Below are 21456 nucleotides of genomic sequence, written 5' to 3'. Positions count from 1 at the left end.
TACAGGGTAAATAGAACATTATTCTGACTTAAAAAACAGCTTTACTGGCAGGGGGATATTGTGTTGTGGTGGAAATTCTGATAGATAAAGTGCTGATGATAAATAGAATGTGGACTCAAGGATCGAGGCTCTGTTTTAAATAGTGTAATAAATATGCATTTTCCCAGGATAATCTGTCTGCTGAATATTCAGTTATTTAATTTCAGGAATTCTTTGGCAGGTGCTGGATGAGTGCCCTTATGCATTCCAAAGCATTTCTTCTTCTTTTTCTCCTCAAATCCAAAGGCCCACACAGCCCTAGCAACTATAGCCAGTAGCCAATATTTGAATAACTATAATTTATATTGCATGTTCAGAAAAAAAACATGCAGTATATATGCACATCACAGAAAAAAAACAATGCAATAAGGTGCATACTGATTTCTTTACATTTCTAAAATATTGTGATATTACTGAATACACATAATACATTATCTGAGTAATACATACAAAGAAGTATTTTAGCAAGATAATATAAATGCAGTGCTGAGAAACAATTTACATAGTGATTTTGATTTAAATAGTGTTCTAGTTTTGAAATGTTCAAAAACATGGTTTTGTTTATGATTGAAGTAAAATGAGTTATACTTCCTATTTTATTATTTTTCTCTCAGTCTTTCAGTAAATTTCCATACATGGTAGGAATTTATCAATGACCGCCGCAATGCATTGACATTGCTAAGCGAAAAAGGTTAGAGTCTATTGTTCTTTGTTGAGAAAACATGGTATGATTCAGAGACAATGTAATTGTTTTGCCTTTTCACATTTTTGCCTCTAAATGTTGCTTCCCCCTATGCAGGAATTAAATACCAGCTTTGAAGAGTGGGAGAAGTTAATGAGGGCTTCAGATTTAGACTCTACTAAAGATGACTTTGTCCAAGTGATGAGTCTAATTACACGTATGTTTAAGCAGACTGCCATTGCCAAGGTAATCCTGAAATGCTTTGTGAGTGTTATTAAAATGTAGTAGCTATTTCTATTCTGCTTTTCTCTAACGCTCAGCTGGATAAAGATTATTCATTTTATTTATTTATTTATTTAAATTTACAAGGCTGGCCAGCTCTACAACAACTCGAGCGGTGCATAATTAAAAAATACCAGCAAATTACAGATAGAAATGATAAACCCCAAACTTCTGGGGGGAGCAAATTCAACCGTCTTGTCTCCCCAAATATAGAAGACACACCATTTACTCAACCCAGGGCTTGGAAGTTTTCAAGGCCCTTCTAAGCACAGTCAGGATGGCACCACGTGAATTTCGGGGGGAAGGGGGATGGTATTCCAAAGAGTACTACAACAAAAGAGACACCTCTTCCTGCATAAAGTGGTATTCTGATTATAAGCATCCAGATTTTTATAACAAAAAGATTTTGAAACCAGAAAAAAATATCTTTCCATCTGTAAGGCCCAGATTCAGCAAAAGCTTCTATGAATAGATCAACGTGGGAGATTATTGTTAACCATTCTTCATTCCCTACAGCTTCCAAACTAAATTCTACTTTTAATTTGTCCATAAACTGCCTCATCTTAATATATATTGTCAAAAATATACTTAAGCTGTAATAAGTACTTTATTTTACTTAAAGTTTTGTACGATAACAAATATATGATCTGACATTTAACTAATATTACTTCTTAACAACAGCACTTGAATATTAATTTCAGGAACTGTGAGTGATAATCTTTTTATCAAACTGGACTTCTTTAGTTAGTTTTTTGTGCTGCATGACATAACCCTTTAAAAGACCATCTTGAGAATCAGCTTCTCTGCATATAATTTGGGATATAGTATTTTGGATTGCTGAATAGACAGGGAGCTGGGAGACATTTTATTAGTCTTTGTTGAATAGAAGAATTCCTAGTCACAGTTAGGTAGAAATACTTCCATTCAAAAAATAGTTTACTCCAAATCTTAAGAGATTGCAAATTAATTTGTGTGTGTGTGTGTGTGTGTGTGTTATTTGTCACGCTTGCCTGTTTGCTTTGAACATAAATAGCACAAAACTCTTTACAGGAATTGATGAGCCAGTATGATGAAGTAGATCAGGGGTGTCCAAACTTGGCAACTTTAAGACTTGTGGACTTCAACTCCCAGAATTCCCCAGCCAGCGGCTGGGGAATTCTGGGAGTTGAAGTCCACAAGTCTTAAAGTTGCCAGGTTTGGACACCCCTGAAGTAGATGAACCAGTATATAATACAATATATGCCATAGTTTGTTTTTTCTTAGCCTGAATCTACATTTGATTACATACATAGATTAAAAAAGAAGTTAATTGTTTATTTACGCTGTTTTAATTTATAACTTAAGTTACCTCAGTATTTTGTTGTCGTCCCTTAGCCTTTCCTTTTCTCGATAATTACAATAAGATTCCAACATTCCTCTATATTTTAGGCAGGTGCAGTGAAGGATTATATTAAAATGCTTCTGGAGAATGAAGAACTGAAGTTTCTGGTCTTTGCTCATCATTTAAGTATGCTGCAGGCATGTACAGAGGCAGTGATTGAAAGCAAGGTAAATATGCTTTATGGAATTAGATTGCTATTGGAGGCTCTTATTAAAATGTAAACGTGAACATCATAGTTACAAAAAAAAAAAAAAAGAGTAAGCCTGTGTCTGTACCGTCTTGACTACCGACATATTTTCCACTGTGGCATATTTTAAAAACCTCTATAAAATAAACAATTATTAAGTGAAAATTAACAGTTATAAGCAGATAGCTTACATTAGCTTTACTCAGCATGGAACTTTCCACCTATGTTGGGGCTGCAATTTCAAAATACCCAGGTAGCCATATAACAGTCCCAAAATATTTGGGGAGGGGTGCCAGAAAGAGGAAGATCCTACCCCAATTGTTATTCACTTACAGTAAATAAGTGACCCGTTACAACTTGTTGGAAGGCCAACAGCAGTGTACTAAAGACTTAATTCTGGAACAATGTAGGAGGTTATAGTACTCAGATTAATAAATTTAGTCCATGTAAAGACCACAGAGAAAGTCTATTGTTGTCCAAACCCACAATCTGGTCTTAGCCCACTGCAGCTTTCCCCTTTCCTCTAAAAGTGTTGCTCAACTTTGGATCTTATTGTACTAACAAGTATCATATACCAATATATGTGCTTTGATGTATGTGATTGCCATCAAGATAGTGTTGATTCTTAATGACAAATGAAGTATCTATCCTTATCCTGACCCTTTTTTTCCCCAAGAGTTGAACCCATCACTATTGTAATAAAGTCCATTCACCTTGTTGCTGGTTGTTAAGATTCTCTTTTTGTTGCTCTTCTTTCCTTCCACGTTTCCAAGCATTCTGGATTTTTCAAGAGAGCTGGGTTTTCACTTAATATGTTCATGTAGCATAATTTCAGCCTGGTCATTTTTGTTTCAACAGAAAAGTCTAGTCTGATTTGTCTGATGATCTTTTTGCTTGTTTTCTTGGTGTCCTTGGTATTCTCAGGAGTCTTTCCCAACATCAGAATTCAAAACTCTTCTTATCCTTCTCCTTCAAAGTCCCAGCTTTCTCTAGCATAGACTATCACAGGGATAACTTTTGCCTGTACCATCTGATCTTTGTAGAAATAGACCAGTGGTGAAATTCATTTTTTTTACTACCGGTTCTGTGGGTGTGGATTGGGGGTGTGGCAGGGAAAGGATACTGCAGAATCTCTACTCCCACCCCTCTCCGGGGGTAGGATATTGCAAAATCTCTGTTCCCACCCCACTCTGGGGCCAGCCAGCGGTGGTATTTGCTGGTGCTCCGAACTACTCAAAATTTCCGCTACCGATTCTCCAGAACCTGCTGAATTTCACCCCTGACCATAGACGTAGCATGATGTTTGAATATCTTTTCCAGGTTCTTCACTGCAACTCTGTCAAGTGCTACTCTCTAGTGTATTTCTTGATTGCTAGTTCTGTTAATGGTGCTTATTGATCCTAAAAGACAGAACACATGGACCTTTTCAATAATGTTCGATAATTCTTAGGCTAACAAGTAAAACCTAAGCCTGTAATTGTTGTCATTCGTTTGACCTTTATATTTAATTTTAGTCCCGCATTTTCACTATGCTCTTTTAATTATTAGAGTGTTTGAATTTTTTACTATCAGAGTAGTAATCAGCATATATGGTTAATAATGTTTCTTTCTCCAGTTTTAAAACTTTGCTCATTTGCTTCTAATCCTGCATTCCTCTATACATATTCATCATTAAGACTGAATAAATAAGGAGGCTTGTCTTATTCTCTTGTTGATTTAAAGGCAGTCTGCTTTGTCATGTTCTGCCACATTTTTCTAAGAACATTCCACAGCATGCCATGGCCTACATAATCAAATGTATTTCTTTCGTCAATGAAGCACATATTGACTTCTTTTTAGTATTCTTTGATTTTTTTTTTCATTATCCAGTTATATCCAGTGTATCAACCATAATGTCTTTTTCTTCCTTTGCTAAAATCAGCTTGAATATGTGGTATCTCAATTATCAGGTGGGACTCCCATTTGCATTGAATGATTCTAAGCATTATTTTGTTAGCATGTGAAATTAAAGATATTTATGAGAGCTTGTGCACCCTGCTAAATCTTCTTTGGTATTGCTATATACCTTGAGCTCCAAAAACTATTTCTGATTGTCTCCTTAAAATGGTAGCTATATTCTCAAGATGATAGCCTAGAAACTGGGTGACTTGTTCTTCTGCATTAGCGTACTTGGAACTTCAACAAAAGCAATTTATGATCTATTCCAGAGTGAGCAACTAGATATATCTTTGCTGTTCTAAATGAATTCTTCCATCTCATTATACCAATTATGGAGTGAGTTTTATTTGCATGTGTTTCTCAGGTGATGTCCATGTACATAGGCATTGGTTTCGGTTGTTTGAAGTGTGCGTTAGCAATGAAGAAATTGTTGGATTGCAGAAACCAATGTCATTCTCCTGATTCATTTCCTGTTTCCTAGGCCCTACAATCCAATTGTATTTTCCTCATTATTTTCAACTTTGACATTCCAACCCCCAACAACAAGCAACAGTGAAATATCTGTATACAATAGCAATACTTCTTATATTTTGGGGGTTAAATTAAAGCAAATTAGTACGGCATGCCTCAGCTCCAAGTGCAATGGTTAAACTTTGGCTAATATGCAAATTTAGGCAGAGTTGGCCATGTCTAATGGTCCCATGAGGGACCATTTGAGAAATCCAGGGATCTATACTAGGTGATAAAATCAAGATTTTTGGAAGAAGGCAATGTGAATCAGTTCTAAGAAAACAGAGTGGTATACATGTAAGCCACCAGGACTCAAATGTAATTCACAACAAACTTTAGTTTATGGTAGTCTTGACTTTATTTTTTTTTTAAAGTGCATGCATAGGGATCATAAGGTTGTAATCAGAATGTATTACTCAAGTCACACTAATAAGCCATTTCACAGGTTTTAAAGGCAGCAAGGTAGTAAGGTGCTTGCTCAGCAGTCCTATTCTAACAGAGTTTTACTTTTGACCAGCACAAAATATTTGCTGAGCTGTGCACTATGAGATAGTGTGCATTAGAGGTTAAGGAAGAAAATGTTCAGTTTTAACCAAAAGAGGATCTTTGAGCAGGCTGTTGTAGAGTTTTACTGGAAATTTAGTAATGATACTTTTTTTACATAGATAAGATGGAAGATGTGCTGGATAATGTATTATAATTCAGGACATAGTAAATAGCAGTTAAGTGGATAGGTCAAGGCCTAAGGAACTAATTATAAACCATAAGCAGTATAGTGTACAGCTTTATAGGGAGGTTAATTCCTGACTTCTTGTTTCCTTGGCATCCAAGATGCTAAGATAAATTTGAATAAGCTTTGGTGGTTTTTTTCTACTGAATACAAATTTGGGTTTTCAAATGATCCGTAATTTTAATTGCAAAAGAAAATACAGCAATTTTCTTCGGTCTCTGTGTTTTTAGGGTTTTTAAAACAAAACAAAACAGAAATTTATTTTTAAATAGTAAAGGGTAGAAGGGACACATATACCCGAATCATTGCAATTTCATATGCAGAATAAATTGTTGTGGAAGGCAAACTTAAGGCTTTTATTTCTCCAAATTTCTTAACTGTCAGCTCTACAAGCAGGAGCTCATTGTCAGCAAGGTTCTCTTCTTTGCATTTGTACAGGATAGCTTTAACTGTTCTTGCATATAATATTTATAATGCTAATGTCAAAAGTGCTGGTGAGGTTAATTTTTTAAGCTGGCTGTTCTTGACACGGAGCAAGAAAGAGTATTTTCAAGCAATTTGGCTACATTTGCTTGTTTTGTTTATGATTTGTACATGTTACATAATTAAGTTTGTAGATACTATCCTGTTAATTTGAATTGTTGTCCTGCAATATTTAAAATGTATTGAAATTGATATTGCAACTTCAGATACCATAACAGGCTTCTAAACTCTCCAAATATTTTTATTGAATCAATTTAACCAGTTGACTACATTTTATTTTAATGTTAGGATTAGGGTTCCGTAGAAGTGTTACTTGCTCCACTGCCTTGCTCTTCCAATATTTAAACAGCTGCATGTTGTGCCATTTAAAGTTTCTGAATCTTTTTTAAAGACAACCCCATGATATCACTGGAGCGTAAGAAACTTACAAGATCCATTATTACTATTATTTACTTTGTGGCATTGGTACATGAAAGCCAGGAACCTACAAGGTTACTACAGAGTAGAAGGTGGCTGCCTAAGATTGCTGGTTTGTTCAGTTCATGTTTGCATGCTATCCACCGTGTGCCACCACAGGGGCTGAACTAGCTCCACACACAAAGCACCTAACAGCATTCTGTTGGAAGGTCAACAACATCTGAGCCTTTTTCTCTGCTGGTTTTTGCCTCGCATTTAGGTCACTGTTTTCTTGCTTCCACCATTAATCTCACAAGAGTGGTACCTACTTGCATTTGTGTGCTTTCGAACTGCTTGGTTGGCCTAAGCCAGTGTTTCTCAACCATGGCAACTTGAAGATGTCCGGACTTCAACTCCCAGAATTCCCCAGCCAGCGAATGCTGGCTGGGGAATTCTGGGAGTTGAAGTCCGGACATCTTCAAGTTGCCAAGGTTGAGAAACACTGGCCTAAGCTGAGGTGAATGATGGAAGCTCACTTTGTCATGTGGTGCTAAGGATCAAACTGCTGGAATGCGGAGAATTGGCTTTCTCTTGCTGACAAATCCAGTGTCTTTAAGCCGCTGATTGCCACTGTTCCTCATGATTGAACAACTTGCCTTCAGAGGTGGGTGGGTGCTTCATCATGGAAGGTTTTTAAGAAGAAACTGGACAGCCACCTATCTGAGATGGTATAGGGTCTCCACTTGAGTAGGGAATCAGACTAGAAGACCTCCATGATCTCTTCAAATACTGATGTTCTGTTGTTCTATCTGTTGTCTTTAGATAGGGGCAGAGCAAAAAGGAAATGGCATGAACTACAGATTCCTCAACCAATATTGTTGTTTCCATTTCCATAATGCCATCTTCCTGCTGTGCTTCTCCTAAACTTATGTAAAGCCGATCTGGGAGTTCTACCTCTATTTCTACATCACTCTTTTTAGATTTCCCCCCAAAGTTAAGTTTCCTTTTAGTGTCATGCTTTTAGTTCTGGTTCTTCTTTATGTTCTTGCTGTAGTAGATGAAGCAACCTGAAGGGATTATTTCAATCTGGGCCCCTCTAGCCATGGGGCAGAAGCACTCTGGCCAACAGGCATTCACACTTATTCTTACTGTGGAAGACTAGAGCAACCTTCTCTGTTGACCTAAAAATTGTTACCTTTTCAAGCTAGGGACCTATATTCCTGGAAATCTTAAGATATCATATCTTTGAAGCAAAAATGGTGTGTCCAAAGCTACTGCTCTTTTGGGGTGGAACCAATTGCATACTATACCTTAATTGTGATCGGTCTGACAGTATTCAGTGTGGAAATCAATAATCCCATTAACTTCTTTGTTGCCCCATTGTCATTTTTTTTTCTTGTCAAAATCCAAGGATTCTCTCCAATTTATCTTCATGTGACCGTTTATGTTATTTTATATGGCACAGGTTCGTTATATTCGGATTGATGGCAGTGTACCCTCAGCAGAACGAATAAATCTTGTAAATCAGTTCCAAAAAGACCCAGATACCAGAGTGGCTGTTTTAAGCATTCAGGCTGCTAGCCAGGTAATGACGTCAAACTAACTCTCTCCCTCTCTCTCTCTTTCTCTCTCTCTCTCTCTCCCCTCCCTCTCTGCCTGCACACCTTCTGTTTGTTCAAATATAAAGCAAAAGCTTGAAGATAAAAACTGTTTCTGCAAACTGATAGAACATCACAAGGTCTGCACCACATCTGTAAGCACCTGTCTAAGTAAAACTGCTCCTATAGATTGTAAATTAATTCTTCTTAATTGACCGTTGTGCAGAGTATCTGTTAGTCATTATTATGCCTATCAATGTACTTCTAAGCAGCAAATACAATAAAGCCCCATCCTTTTGTTTTAGGATAGTAGGCTTATATTTCCTAATCTATTTGCATAGATTGAAACTTACTAAGTCTATTGCTTAAATGCACCTTAAAATTGTTCCCTGATATAGAACACTGGTAAAATCATTTTCAAATCCAGTACTATGGGAAGATAGTCTAAAAGCTTTTAGGCTGAATAAATTCCATACCCGGATTTCTACACATAGTATGTTTACAGCCAGAAAAAAGATGTTTGCCAGGTCGACAATAGAGTTGAGTATGGAGTATATAAAGAAAAGGAGAACTCAAAATCTCCTTTATTTATTTTTTTCTGTTAATCTAAACCTTAGCTGGTCAAAATGGTCCTGAATAAGTAGGAACAATTCAAATTGCAAAAGGAAAATACAGGATCCAGAATTTCTAACACAATTTCTTTTTAAGCAAATTCCAAAAGTGATGTATCGGCTTAGCAAATGACAGGTGTCAAAATTAACACATTGCTAAATTTGTGCAAAAATTCTTTAATTTTTTTTTTACTAAGTATTATATATAGTAAGACTAAGCTAACAACTTCTGAAATTTAATCACTAATAACTGCTGTTGCCTCCATTTGGGGAGGCTAAAATAAAGCCAAATGATTGTGGAACCAATCAGCACTTCCCCCAAAAAGAACTGCAATTTCATGTAGGGATATTATCGTACCAAAAATTCAAACATATTGACAAATTATAGTATGGACCCCAGCTACTAGAATATGTTTGCATTGTCACCTACTTTTGTTCATATGTATCTATACAGATTTAACCATTTATTTTTCTACTATTAGAGTATAAGTTTTTCCGGAACTTAAATTATTTTAAAGGATTTAGCTGAAGTGCTACACATCTTTTCCTTACTTTGCCCTTGTTTTATTCCAGTTAATAGTTTTTTGTCAATCCTATAATGTATCTTTGAATATTAGTAGCTTGGGTTGGTAGTTATTTTGTTCGCTTGAGCCTTGAGCTTGGCTATTAGACCTCTCGGCGGCTTTTGATACCATCGACCATGGTATCCTATTGCGCCGGTTGGAGGGGATGGGAGTCGGAGGCACCGTTCTGCGGTGGTTCGGCTCCTACCTCTCCGACCGGAAGCAATGTGTGTTGACAGGGGGGCAGAGGTCGTCCCTGAGGCCACTCACTTGTGTGGTGCCGCAGGGGTCGGTCCTCTCGCCTCTCCTGTTCAACGCATATGTGAAGCCACTGGGTGAGATGATCCGTGGCTTTGGGGTTGAGTACCACCTGTATGCTGATGACACTCAGCTGTACATTTCAACCCCAAACCACCCCAACGAGGCTGTCGAAGTGATGTCCCGGTGTTTGGAAGCCGTCGGGGTCTGGATGGGGGACAACAGACTCAAACTCAACCCCTCCAAGACCGAGTGGCTATGGGTACCGGCACCTCGGTTCAGCCAGCTGACACCATCGCTGGCCATAGGGGGCGAACAACTGTCCCCTGTGGAGCGGGCGCGCAATTTGGGCGTCCTCCTTGATGCCCAGCTGTCACTGGAGGACCATGTGGCAGCCGTGGCAAGGGGGGCGTTCCACCAGGTTCGCCTGATGCGCCAATTGCGCCCCCTACTGGACCGGAGTGCCCTGCGCACGGTCACTCATGCGCTGGTGACGTCTCGCCTGGACTACTGCAATGCTCTCTACATGGGGCTTCCCTTGGGACGCATCCGGAGACTGCAGCTAGTTCAGAACGCAGCCGCGCGGGTTATCATGGGGAATACACGTTACTCCCACGTAACACCACTCCTGCGCGAGCTGCACTGGCTACCTGTGGCCTTTCGGGTGCGTTTCAAGGTATTGATCACTATCTTTAAAGCGCTCCATGGCATAGGACCTAGATATCTGCAGGATCGCATCCTACCACACACGTCCCTGCGACCTATTCGCTCACACAGGGAGGGACTCCTCCTGGTGCCGTCCGCTAGGCAGTGTCAGCGGGCGACACCTAGGAGTAGGTCCTTCTCTGTGATGGGCCCAACCCTCTGGAATGACCTCCCCCCCGACATTCGAACCACCACCGACCTCCGTTCCTTCCGTCAAAAGTTAAGGACTCACCTATTTCAATCAGCTGGCCTGGCACTTTCTTAGTTTTACCTCCCGGGGATTTATTTTAATTGGGTTTGGGTTTTTAATTGGGGATGTTTTTAGGGTTTTAGAATATATTTATTTCTTGTACAGCCTATCTCCTCCATCCAAATGTATTTAATTGTTTTATGATTGTATTTTTATCTGCATTGACTGTACACCGCCCCGAGTCCCTTTTTGGGAGAGGGGGCGGTCTAGAAATCCAAGAAATAAATAAAATAAATAAATAAATTTGGTTGCAAATGTTTTGTCTCCATTTGAGGAGACATCTTCAGTGCACTATCGATTGGATAGGTTCTTGATCCAGGTGTTGTGGCCGCCAGCGGAGCTGGTGGCAGACTCAGACAGTGAGGAGGTTGGGGAGGAACATGGACCAGTCCTGATGTCTGGGGAAGGCTGTGATGAGTGCTCTGCATCAGAAGCAGAGATGGGGCCAGGGCTGTTCGAAAAGTATCAGCTGCCTTCGGGGTCGGAGATCAGTGGGGCAGAAGAACATCTGGAGCCTGTCCTCAATGTGCGCATGCACAGAGCTGCCAGGAGAAGGGAACAGTTAAGGAACAAGGGCTGACTTAGGAGTAAAGGCACAGGTGGACGGTGAATGGCTCCTCCCCTAGGGAATAAAGAGGAGCGAAAAGGGAATGCGTTTGCAGGAGACAGTTTGCTTGATTAATGTGAAAATTTGTTCGTGACTCTCAGAGACTCCTTGCCAAGTATTTTCTTGTACAGCATTGCGTTTGCAAGATATCGGCCTGGCAGCTCTCCAAGCCTGATAAGGTCTGTGGTTGTAAATTCACCCTTGAAAGACTGTTTGCCAGGACTTTGCTGGATGTGAATGAGAGGAATTCACGTTAGCTTAATAAAAAGGGGTTTTGTCGGGACAGAGTCTGCTTCGTGATTTGGTGAAGCCAAGGTCAGAACACCAGGCTTGTTCATTGTTATGGGGCTTGTTAGCCATGAATGTTGATAGCTTGTTTTGCAGGGTGGTGTGCTTCTTCTGTTCGCACTGAAGATGTCTCCTTGAATGGGGATGAAACGTTTGCAACCAATTGCCAAGCTCGGAGCTCAAACCAACAACATGATATAGAGCTGATCCAGAAATTAATGTTATTTGCAAAATACATAGGAGCGCATCATTTATGTTTGTCTATATAATGCAATTCTTATGAGATATTTAGGAAAGAGCTACAGAGATAAGAGCTTTGTTATTGAGGAGGGAAAATTAGCAATGCTATTTCAGTTAATGGAGAGACAGAATGAGATGACAGACACGAGTTCCAACTGTAAATACCTTTTGCTCCAACTTGTTAGGTCTTTTGAGCGAATGTTTACATAGAAGGCAAAAAAAGATTTTGAGCCAAGATAAAAGGGAAATGATGTTCTCTAGTTTCAACACTAAATGTTCCCCAAAATTTCTATAAGAGACTGTAAGCTTACAAAAGGCATTGATTGCTCCCTGTTTAAGAAATGATTAAAAGTATTAATCTCTTCATTATGTTTAGGGTTTAAACTTCACTGCTGCCACTCATGTTGTTTTTGCTGAACTGTATTGGGACCCTGGACATATAAAACAAGCAGAAGACAGAGCTCATCGGATAGGACAAAGTAACTCTGTGAATATCCATTATCTCATTGCAAATGGAACCTTAGACTCTGTAATGTGGGCAATGTTGAATCGTAAGGTATGATTAAATATTGGAAGTCCCAGATGCTTCAGATTTTGTACTGTATTGATGTATGCAGGTAGTCCTCGACTTACAACAGTTCATTTAATGATCGTTCAAAGTTACAAGGGCATTTTAAAAAGTGACTTATGACTATTTTTCACACTGATGACCGTTGCAGCTTCCCCCATGGTCATGTGATTTACATACGGATGCTTGACAAGTGGCTCACATGATGGCAGTTGCAATATCCCAGAGTCATGTGATCCCCCTTTGCACCTTTTTGACCAGCAAAGTCAATGGGGAAATCAGATTCACTTAACAACCGTATTACTAGTTTAGGCGCTGCATTGGTTTGCTTAACAAATGTGGTGAGAAAAATTGTAAAATGGCGCAAAACTCACTTAAGAAATTTCTCCCTTAACAACACAAATTGTAGACTCAATAATGGTCGTAAGTTGAGGACTACCTGTGTATTCTATGCCGGTCCTTTTTCACCCCATTTTTTTTTTTCTATCAAGTTTTGCTTTGCTTTGATTCTTAAGAAGAATATTATATATATGAAGAAACAACCAAGACATAATGGGACATTAATGTCTCTTTGCTACAGAATTTCCTTAGAAGCCTCTGGACCCAAAGCAGAAGTGCCTCAATTCTGAAAGCAGGAGGCTCGTGAAGTAGAGGAAATATTTATGTCGGTAATTAGAGCTTGGAAGATGCAGTCAGACAATAAAAGGAGAAGCAGCCTTTACCCTTGGAAACATTCCATGTTTTGTTTTCATTTATCTTAATCTGACATTAAAGGCCTGAAATCAAGACCCTTGGAAGGAAAAAAGAATTCGTTGAGCCATAGAATTCAAGAACTGTCAGATTATTTGGGATGCTCCATCTGTCATCTCTGCAGATTCTGTACTAAAACAAAATTTTTATTAGTGCAACTCAGAGGTCACAAAATAATATGCAACTTTTCATGTTCTCCATAATTTATTGCAGAGCATGGTAAATAATGCAAGGGGAAGTTATTAGAGCCACGGTCACATACTTAAGATTTAATATGAGAAGAGTTTCATACATTAACATTAGGCTAAATTTGTAATTGCTTGTAAGCCTCTTTCTGAGGCTGCTGGGAAGTAGAAATAAGGAATAATTGTTCCTTTATCTTTTAAAAACGATAATATTGAATTATATGCTCTTACAGGCAGACTTTCCAGGTTCTTTGGAAGGTAATTAAAATAGAAACTAGACAGTTGTTATTCTGAAAACTGTAAATAATTTTGGAAATCTGAAGGAAATCTCTTTTAACCTCCTCCTTTCCCTGTGGCTCCAAGTTCCTTTCAGTTTTTTGGTCCAAGCACTGTGTTTGTGGTTCACAGAGAAAGTGAGTAGATTTTAGCATTCATTTGGATTTGATCCACTGACTATTTTAAATTCTAAATTTCTGAGCTGCTATCTTGCAGGGACAGGGTCCTCCGTCCCGCGGCAAGCCGAGGGAGGGCTAATTAGCTTCTCACCCTCTCCTCGTGAGTTTCTGGAGCTCTGTCTGATCCCTGGAACTGCTGGGGTGTCAGGCTCCGTTTCTGCAGCTCCATGGGGAGGGCTGCCAGATAGAGATGCCGATCAAGCTGTGGACGGCTTAATTTAACACCGGGAAGCTGCGCTTGGGCGAAACAAGCTGCAGCAAGCTTTCAAACCGCGGCTGAAGACAAAAATTAAAGTACGTGGAAACCTCCGGTGGCCATTTTGGAAGCACACACGTGGAGGCGACGATTTTCTGGCCCGGAATCGTCAGCTTGCATCGCGGTCAAGTTGGGCCGGCAAGCCTCAGCCTTGGCAGCCTACTAATTGTTCCTGCAAGGCCCTTGCACCGGCTGGTGGCTCTGGGTGAGACATCAGAGGACACGTGAGTGGCACCAATGGGGGAGAGCAGGCAATTCACTTCACGGGCCCCAGGGAGCGCCCTAACTGGGGCTGAGGAGGAAGCCATGGTTGGGACAAGGACAAGGGCAGTGGCAGCCAAGCCTTCAGCAACCCACTGACCCTCCAGAGCAGCCCAGAGGGATGAAAGAAGGCCCTGGAGAAGAGGATTTCTAGGGCAGAACAACAGGTCCAGGCCAACAAGCCCTCTTCTCCAGCCAGATCCAGATCCCCCTGAGGCCTGAATCTCACCAATCGGCTTCCCGCCCAGGGGGTTTAGCCCTTCTTCCCCCTCTGTGTCACGCAGGCAATCTGGGCTGGAAATTTCCCCATCCCCTCCTGCCTCTCCTCAAAGGCCCAGGGAGGAGGACAGGGATCCATTGGAAAGTTCATCCCCCACCCTACACCCTGGCCCCATACTCGGAGGATGAATTTGAGGATCTGGAATTGCTCCCTGAGAGCATCAAGAGGCTTATTTCTTCAGCCATTTCCAAGGGAATTGTTTGTACAATTTCCTTAAGGGAAAGTCATTCTTCTAGGGAACCTAGGTCCCAGGTTTCTCACCAGGCTAGGAGCCCTTCAGACCTTAGACATCAGATGGCAAGGCCTCCTTCGCACTCAGTAGTCATTGAGGGCTCAGTGTTAGGGGATGACGCCCATCAGGACATGGGATTTTCGGAAGGATGAAGAGACTGTCCTCCCGGATCCCTCGGCCTTCCCAAATCTTGTTGAACAAAAAGCCTTGTTAAACAAAGCTAGGAAGACCACTAAGCTCGGGACAGGTGATCCTGCCATTCCTCCACCCAGAGACCCTAATTTGGCCATGTTCTCCAATACAGTGACCAATGAGGAGGTCCCTGCTCCTCCCCTTTTTCTGGAGGTGGTAAAGAATCAGTGGGCTTGCCCTTCCACCTTTCCTAACCCAGGGAGCAACGACCACCACTTCTACAACATGGAGCAGGCCTTCTCCCAGGCGCTTCAATTGCCTAATGTAGACACCCTGGTTGCCACCCTAGCCAACACCTCATCCATAGTGTCAGGGGATGTGGCTGATAAGTTGAAGCTGAGGAGAAGCAGGCGGAGCTTACATTACGTAAGAATTTCAACGCCTTGGCATGGGCCGTAAAGTCCGTTGCAACTACCTCTTATTTCAACCGATCAGCGGTCATGTGACTCCGCCAGTTGCAGGACCACATTCCTGTTCAGGATGAGTGACTGCACCAGGATATCATAAAGATAATTGCCGCCACGCAGTTTTTGGCGGATGCCACCCTTGATGCTGTGAAGTACTCGTCCCGAGCTCTAGCTACCTCAGTGACTTCCAGGTGGTTGTTATGGTTATGTAATTGGCAAATGGATAACAACTCCAAGTGGAGCCTGGCGGCTGCCCCCTACACTAAAACTAATTTCTGGTGAATCCTTAGATCCGATTCTCATAGAGAACAAAGACAAAGAGAAGGTCTTGCCTACCAACACAAAGAAGATGGTCCGTCCTCATTCCATAGACAGTCATTCAGGGCCCCTGAACAACATTACCAGCACCAGAGGTACGTCCCTTATAGATCAGATAGGCAGTTCCAGAGGCCCTACTATCAGGACAGGAGCATGTACCAAGGTCAGTCCAGGTGGCCCTTTCTTGGAGGGGGCGGCCGCCCCTTCCACAAAGGGAAATCATTCTAACCTGGTTTTTCCTATTGGCGGCCATCTGAAACTCTTCGCGGATCAGTGGGACCGAATGACATCAGACGCATGGGTAAAGACCACAGTCAGGAATGGCCTCCGTCTAGAATTCTTCTCCATGCCCCCGACCTTCTTCAGAACCCTTCCACCATCCCGGGATCCGGAACGCCGTCTTCTGATGTCCATAGCCGTACAATATTTGCTGGACATCCAGGCGGTAGAGCCGGTCCCGCAGTTGGAACGAGGGTTTCATCACTACGCCAACCTATTCATCGTTCCGAAGAGCTCGGGGGACTGGAGGGCGATACTGGACCTCAAGCGCCTCAATCGTTATCTGGTATACAGGCGCTTCAAAATGTCATCCCTCAGGTCGATCTGCAGGACATCCAGTGGGGGGATTACCTAGCATCAGTGGACCTGACAGAGGCCTGTCAGGTCCACATCCCCATCCTCCCTGCCCATTGCAGGTTCCTGCATTTTTCCCACAACGGGCTCCATTTCCAATACAGGGCCCTCCCCTTCAGGTTAGCTTCAGCCCTGTGTACGTTCACGAAGGTCCCGGCTCACCTCCACTCTGTCTTGGTGAGACTACAATGCTATCTTGACGATGTGCTCGTGCAAGCCCATTCTCAGGCCTGGGCTGTCCACAACCTCAAACTCACCATTCGGACACTACAAGCCCTGGGCTTTTCTGTCAACTTCCCCAAAAGTCATATCTCGCCCTCTACGAAGATCTTACACCTGGGGTCGGTGATAGACTCCATAGAGGGCACGGTTCGACTATCCTCAGAATGGCTCATCAGTCTTCAGGCCAGGGGGTCTTGATCCACCCGGAGCCCCAGTGGCTCCGCTTGAGCGGAGCCTCCTGAGGAGTACCAACTTGTCCTCCCGAGGTATAGCGACCATCGAGGCATCTAGACGCCCCTCCACCATGCAGATATACAATTCCACGTGGATGGCGGTTGTTAAGTGGTGCATCCCACTCAAGATTTGTCCAACCGAGGCTTCGGTCACTGAAATTTTGGACTTCCTCCAGAAAGATCTGGATGGGGTCTCTTTCACAACACTTTACGGCGTCAGGTAGCTGCCCTGGCCTCAGTTCTGCCAGGGACGATCATTCATCTCTAGCCCACCATTCCCTGGTCAAGAGATTTCTGAGGGGAGCCGCTAATTTATGGTCTCCTCCCATCCATAGGTTTCCAACTTGGGACCTACCCCTTGTTCTTAGGGCCTTGACGGGGACTCCCTTTGAGCCCTTGCGCACTGTCTACCTTAGGTTCCTATCCCTCAAGGTGGCATTCCTTGTAGCCGTGACTTTTGCCAGGCGCATTTCCGAGTTGGGGTCTCTGTCATCTAAGGATGACCTCTGTCAGTTTCACCAGGATAGAGTGGTCCTATGGTTGTACCCTACCTTTCTACCTAAGGTCAATTCGCCCGGGCGCAGGAGGTCATCCTCCCCAATTTCTGTCCAGCTCCCTCCCATGAGAGGGAGCGCCTTTGGCACCGGCTGGACGTTCGTCGCGCCTTGCGCATTTATCTCCGACGTACGTCTTCCTTCTGTAGATCTGAGGCCCTCTTTATTTCATTCCAGCCTGGCTCCTTGGGACCAAAGTTTCCTCTGCCACCATTGGTAGATGGTTACGACAGGTCATCTCTTCGGCATACGAGTCCTCGGGCCGCCCCGCCCCCCTTCGGGGATCACGGCCCACTCCACACAGAATGCCGCTACTATAGCAGCGTGGGCCACGAGGGCTCCTTTCGAAGGTATTTGTTGGGCGGCCACTTGGTCATCCCTGACACCGTTCATCCGCCACTACTGGCTGGATGCCTTTGCATCGGCCGAGGCGTCCTTTGGGCGTAGGGTTCTACAACAGGTAGCGACCGCCCTTCCCACAAGACCCTAGTTTCCCTCCCATGGACTGAGCTTGGGTACGTCCCAGGAGTCGCCCCTCCCTCGAGTCCACCAGAAAAAGAACGTTGGTCCTTACCTGAATGTTTCTTTTTGGTGGATGAGAGGGAGGGGCGACATCCAGCCCCAGATAGATGTAGGTGATAGTCAGTCAGGGTGAGGGACTGGGGGGTAGTTGTTCCCTTGCTGTTGTCTGTTTTGTTGGCAGCTAGTTTTTTGGTCATACATCTTCGAGGAACTGGGAGCCAAAGGGAAAGGAGGAGGTTAAAAGATATTTCCCTCAGTCTTTGGACCAATCATGCTGTGAGAATATCCGAGGCGTCGCCCCTCCCTCTCGTCCACCAAAAAGAAACGTTCAGGTAAGGACCAACGTTCTTTTCCTGGCGTTTGGTACTTTATCGTTATATTAGCTCTCTGGGCCCTGAAAAGGCCTGGCAATGTTGAATGATTATAGTCAAACTTTCTCATCTCTTTTTAGGGAAAGTTGGGCATTTGAAGTGGATGTTAATTATATCCCTGTGACTTAATAAGTCCGTTTTGGTTTGAACAGAGGGGAAAATGTAAGAATTGCAAGGCTAAAAATCAGCTATTTTGTTGTTAATTTTGATGGTGGTGTCAGAGTAGTTTGGGTGTTGAGGAGCTACATCTGAGGTAATAGGTGATAATTTAATATTCCAATGGATATATTTTCTCTTGAAATCTTGCTTTGGAAATCCACAGAGACACTATTGCTAAAAACCAGACTTTTTATTTCTATATTCTATATTCTGTTTTGCTTGTCATCTTAAATGCTTATTGTAAGTTGGGTATGCAGCAAATAGACAAATAATAATGTGGGTATTTTTTAAATTATTTATTTACTATTTAGGCCAAAGTTACAGGTACCACATTAAATGGCAAGAAAGAAAAGCTCCAGGCACCTGAAGGTGACAAAGATAAATGGAATTTTTTGAATTTTGCTGAAGCCTGGACCCCAAATGAAGACCGAAAAGAAATCAAGAATGAGGTCTTATTCACCCATGTAAGAATGTATTCAGTATCCAAGAGTAATACTATGTTTTTGATATACAAATACTTCTCATTTTGGTTTAGATATATTATAATAACTGTGTTGAATACCGAGGAGCCTGGCCAGCAGAGGGCGTTTGAAGGAAGCCCTCTGATTGGCCAAGGCGCGCGCTCCAGCCGGCGGGAGAATTCAAGGGTTCCTATTGGTTTACCGGCTGACAGCTGTAAGTATAAATAGCTGTCAGCCGGCTCGTTTTTTGTTCATGCCTGTCAGCCTGTTCGGTTAATAAACCTGTTGAACTGACAGCTGCCTCAGTCTCCTCACTACCGATCTAACACTGGCGACGAGGACGGGCGACACGAACCCCTTCGTAGTGCCGCCAATGGCTACTAACGCCGCATTTTCGCCGTTTAGGCCAGAGGCTGAGGCTTGGGAAGCGTTTCTCGAAAGATTCGATTGCTTCCTCGTAGCCCATGACCTCGTCAGTCTCTCTCAGGAGAGAAAACGCAGCATCTTTCTCAATTATTGTGGCGCAGAGATGTTCGCCACTGCTCGGGCTCTTGCTGCCCCAGAACCTGCAAATTCGCTCCCGTGGGACGACCTGATGACTCGCCTCAAACACCACTACGAGCCCGCGCCATCCCGTTTTGCCCGGCGACAGTACTTCCGTCGGTGCATACAGAAAGAGGGCCAAACCATTGCCCAATACGTTGCTGCGCTCCGTGCTGAGGCGAGCCTTTGCGAATTCAGCGACCTGGAAGAGGCGCTGCTGGAGCAATTCATTTACGGGCTTCGCGACGTCAAATTACATCGGCGCATCCTCGCTCGACCAGAACTGACTTTAAAAATCGCGGTCGATGACGCCAGAGCCTACGAAATGGCTGACCAATCCACCCCGGATTTCAGCCACCTCAGCCAGCACCCTCATGCTGCCTATGTGCCGCCTTCTCCCTACGCGGCTTCCACCGCTTCATATGCGCATTCTACAGCCTCTTCATTCCGTACTGAAGTCGATCAGGCCGTCGACCGCCTCCAGTCACTCTCCACCAGAGACGGCCGTCAGTGCCTGAGTTGTGGCGGCCGCCACCAACGCTCTCAATGCCGTTTCCGTCAAGCCCTCTGCCACAATTGCGGCAGAAAGGGCCACCTGGCCGCTGTGTGCCGTTCCGCGCCTTCTGACAGACGACCAGCACAGCAACCTCCTCACCATCCCCGTACTCCAGCCCATTTACCTGGCCGTCACCAAAATTCCCTCACCGTTGGCGATCCGGCCGCTGCTTTCCCTGAGTGGCTGGTGGACTCGGCCTCTTCCTCTGCGGAGGGCCGAGGTAAGCTGCATCTCCCAATATGTATAGAGGGAGTGCCAACCTCCATGGAGGTGGACACGGGATCGGCAAGATCCATCATGTCATGGGACACCTTCCACTCCTTGCTGCCAAAGGTCCGGCGTACTGCCCTAGCTCCCCCAGACTGTCGCCTCCGGGACTATCAGGAGAACCCCATTGACTTGCTAGGATGTGGCACTTTTACCATCACCTATGGTTCCCGCCATGCTAGGCTACCTCTCCTCATTGTAAAAAAAACCCTATCTTCTTTGCTAGGACTAGATTGGTTCAGGGCACTAGGGCTCTCAATAGCCGGGGTGCACTCCCTACTTCCCTCTCCTCTTCCCTCCTCTACTTCTCTCTCTTCCCTCCTCACTGAGTTTGCTGACGTTTTCAGCCCCTCACTGGGCTGCTATACTGGTTCCCCCATTTCTCTAAACCTCGACCCATCCGTAGCCCCCATACGTTTAAAGGCTCGCCGCCTGCCGCTGGCTCTTAAGGTCAAGGTAGACGCGGAGCTCCTCAGCCAGGGCATACTTGAACCCGTGGATTTCTCCCCATGGGAAACGCCAATAGTTGTGCCCCTTAAGTCCGACGGATCCGTGAGGATCTGCGCGGACTTTAAATCGACTTTAAATAAAGCCCTGCAAGCGCACCCCTACCCTGTGCCCGTAGTGCAGCATGTTCTGCACTCCCTTGGCAATGGGCGCATTTTCGCCAAACTAGACCTCGCGCAGGCGTATCAGCAGCTGCCCGTGGACGAGCCCACCGCGCTTGCGCAGACGATAGTTACCCACCGCGGGGCATTCAAATGCCGCCGACTTCAATTCAGCGTCAGTGTGGCCCCGGGAATTTTTCAAGGATTGATGGAGCGCCTGCTCCATGCCATTCCCGGGGTCACACCATACTTCGACGACGTCCTGATCGCAGCCCCCGACGCGGCAAGGCTCGTTCGGACGTTGCGAGTTGTCCTACAGCGCTTCCGCGCTGCTGGACTCCACTTGAAGGCCGAAAAATGCCAACTGGGTGTTTCTGCAGTAACCTTCCTCGGTTACCGCATTGATGCCGCGGGCATCCACCCAGACCCAGCTAAACTGGACGCCATTCTAGCTGCCCCCCCACCCCAATCTAAAGCGGAGCTGCAAGCCTTCCTGGGGCTTCTTAATTTTTATGCCTCATTCATTCCCCATAAAGCCTCCCTGGCCGAACCCCTTCACCGTCTCCTGGACTCCAAGGCCCCATGGAGCTGGACCAGCCGCGAGGCGCAGGCGCTCGCGGCTGTCAAACAATCCCTCACCGCTCCTCCAGTCCTCGCCCAGTACGACGAGTCCTT

At 44.0% G+C, this 21456-nt stretch overlaps 1 protein-coding gene across 1 annotated transcript in view; it reads left to right on the top strand.

Moving 5' to 3' along the window:
• The window catches only part of ZRANB3 (zinc finger RANBP2-type containing 3), an 89044-nt gene that overhangs the window by 37088 nt on the left and 30500 nt on the right, over window positions 1-21456 (top strand). Inside the window, exons 8-12 of the mRNA XM_081935088.1 lie at window positions 839-967; window positions 2432-2551; window positions 8094-8213; window positions 12125-12304; window positions 18658-18810. Of these exons, the coding sequence (XP_081791214.1) occupies window positions 839-967; window positions 2432-2551; window positions 8094-8213; window positions 12125-12304; window positions 18658-18810 (702 nt within the window). The remainder of the gene's footprint in view (window positions 1-838; window positions 968-2431; window positions 2552-8093; window positions 8214-12124; window positions 12305-18657; window positions 18811-21456) is intronic.

This window comes from Natrix helvetica, assembly GCF_964273705.1.
Source record: "Natrix helvetica genome assembly, chromosome: 1".
Taxonomy (NCBI): Eukaryota; Metazoa; Chordata; class Lepidosauria; order Squamata; family Natricidae; genus Natrix; species Natrix helvetica.
This window is presented reverse-complemented; position numbering and strand designations above follow the sequence as displayed.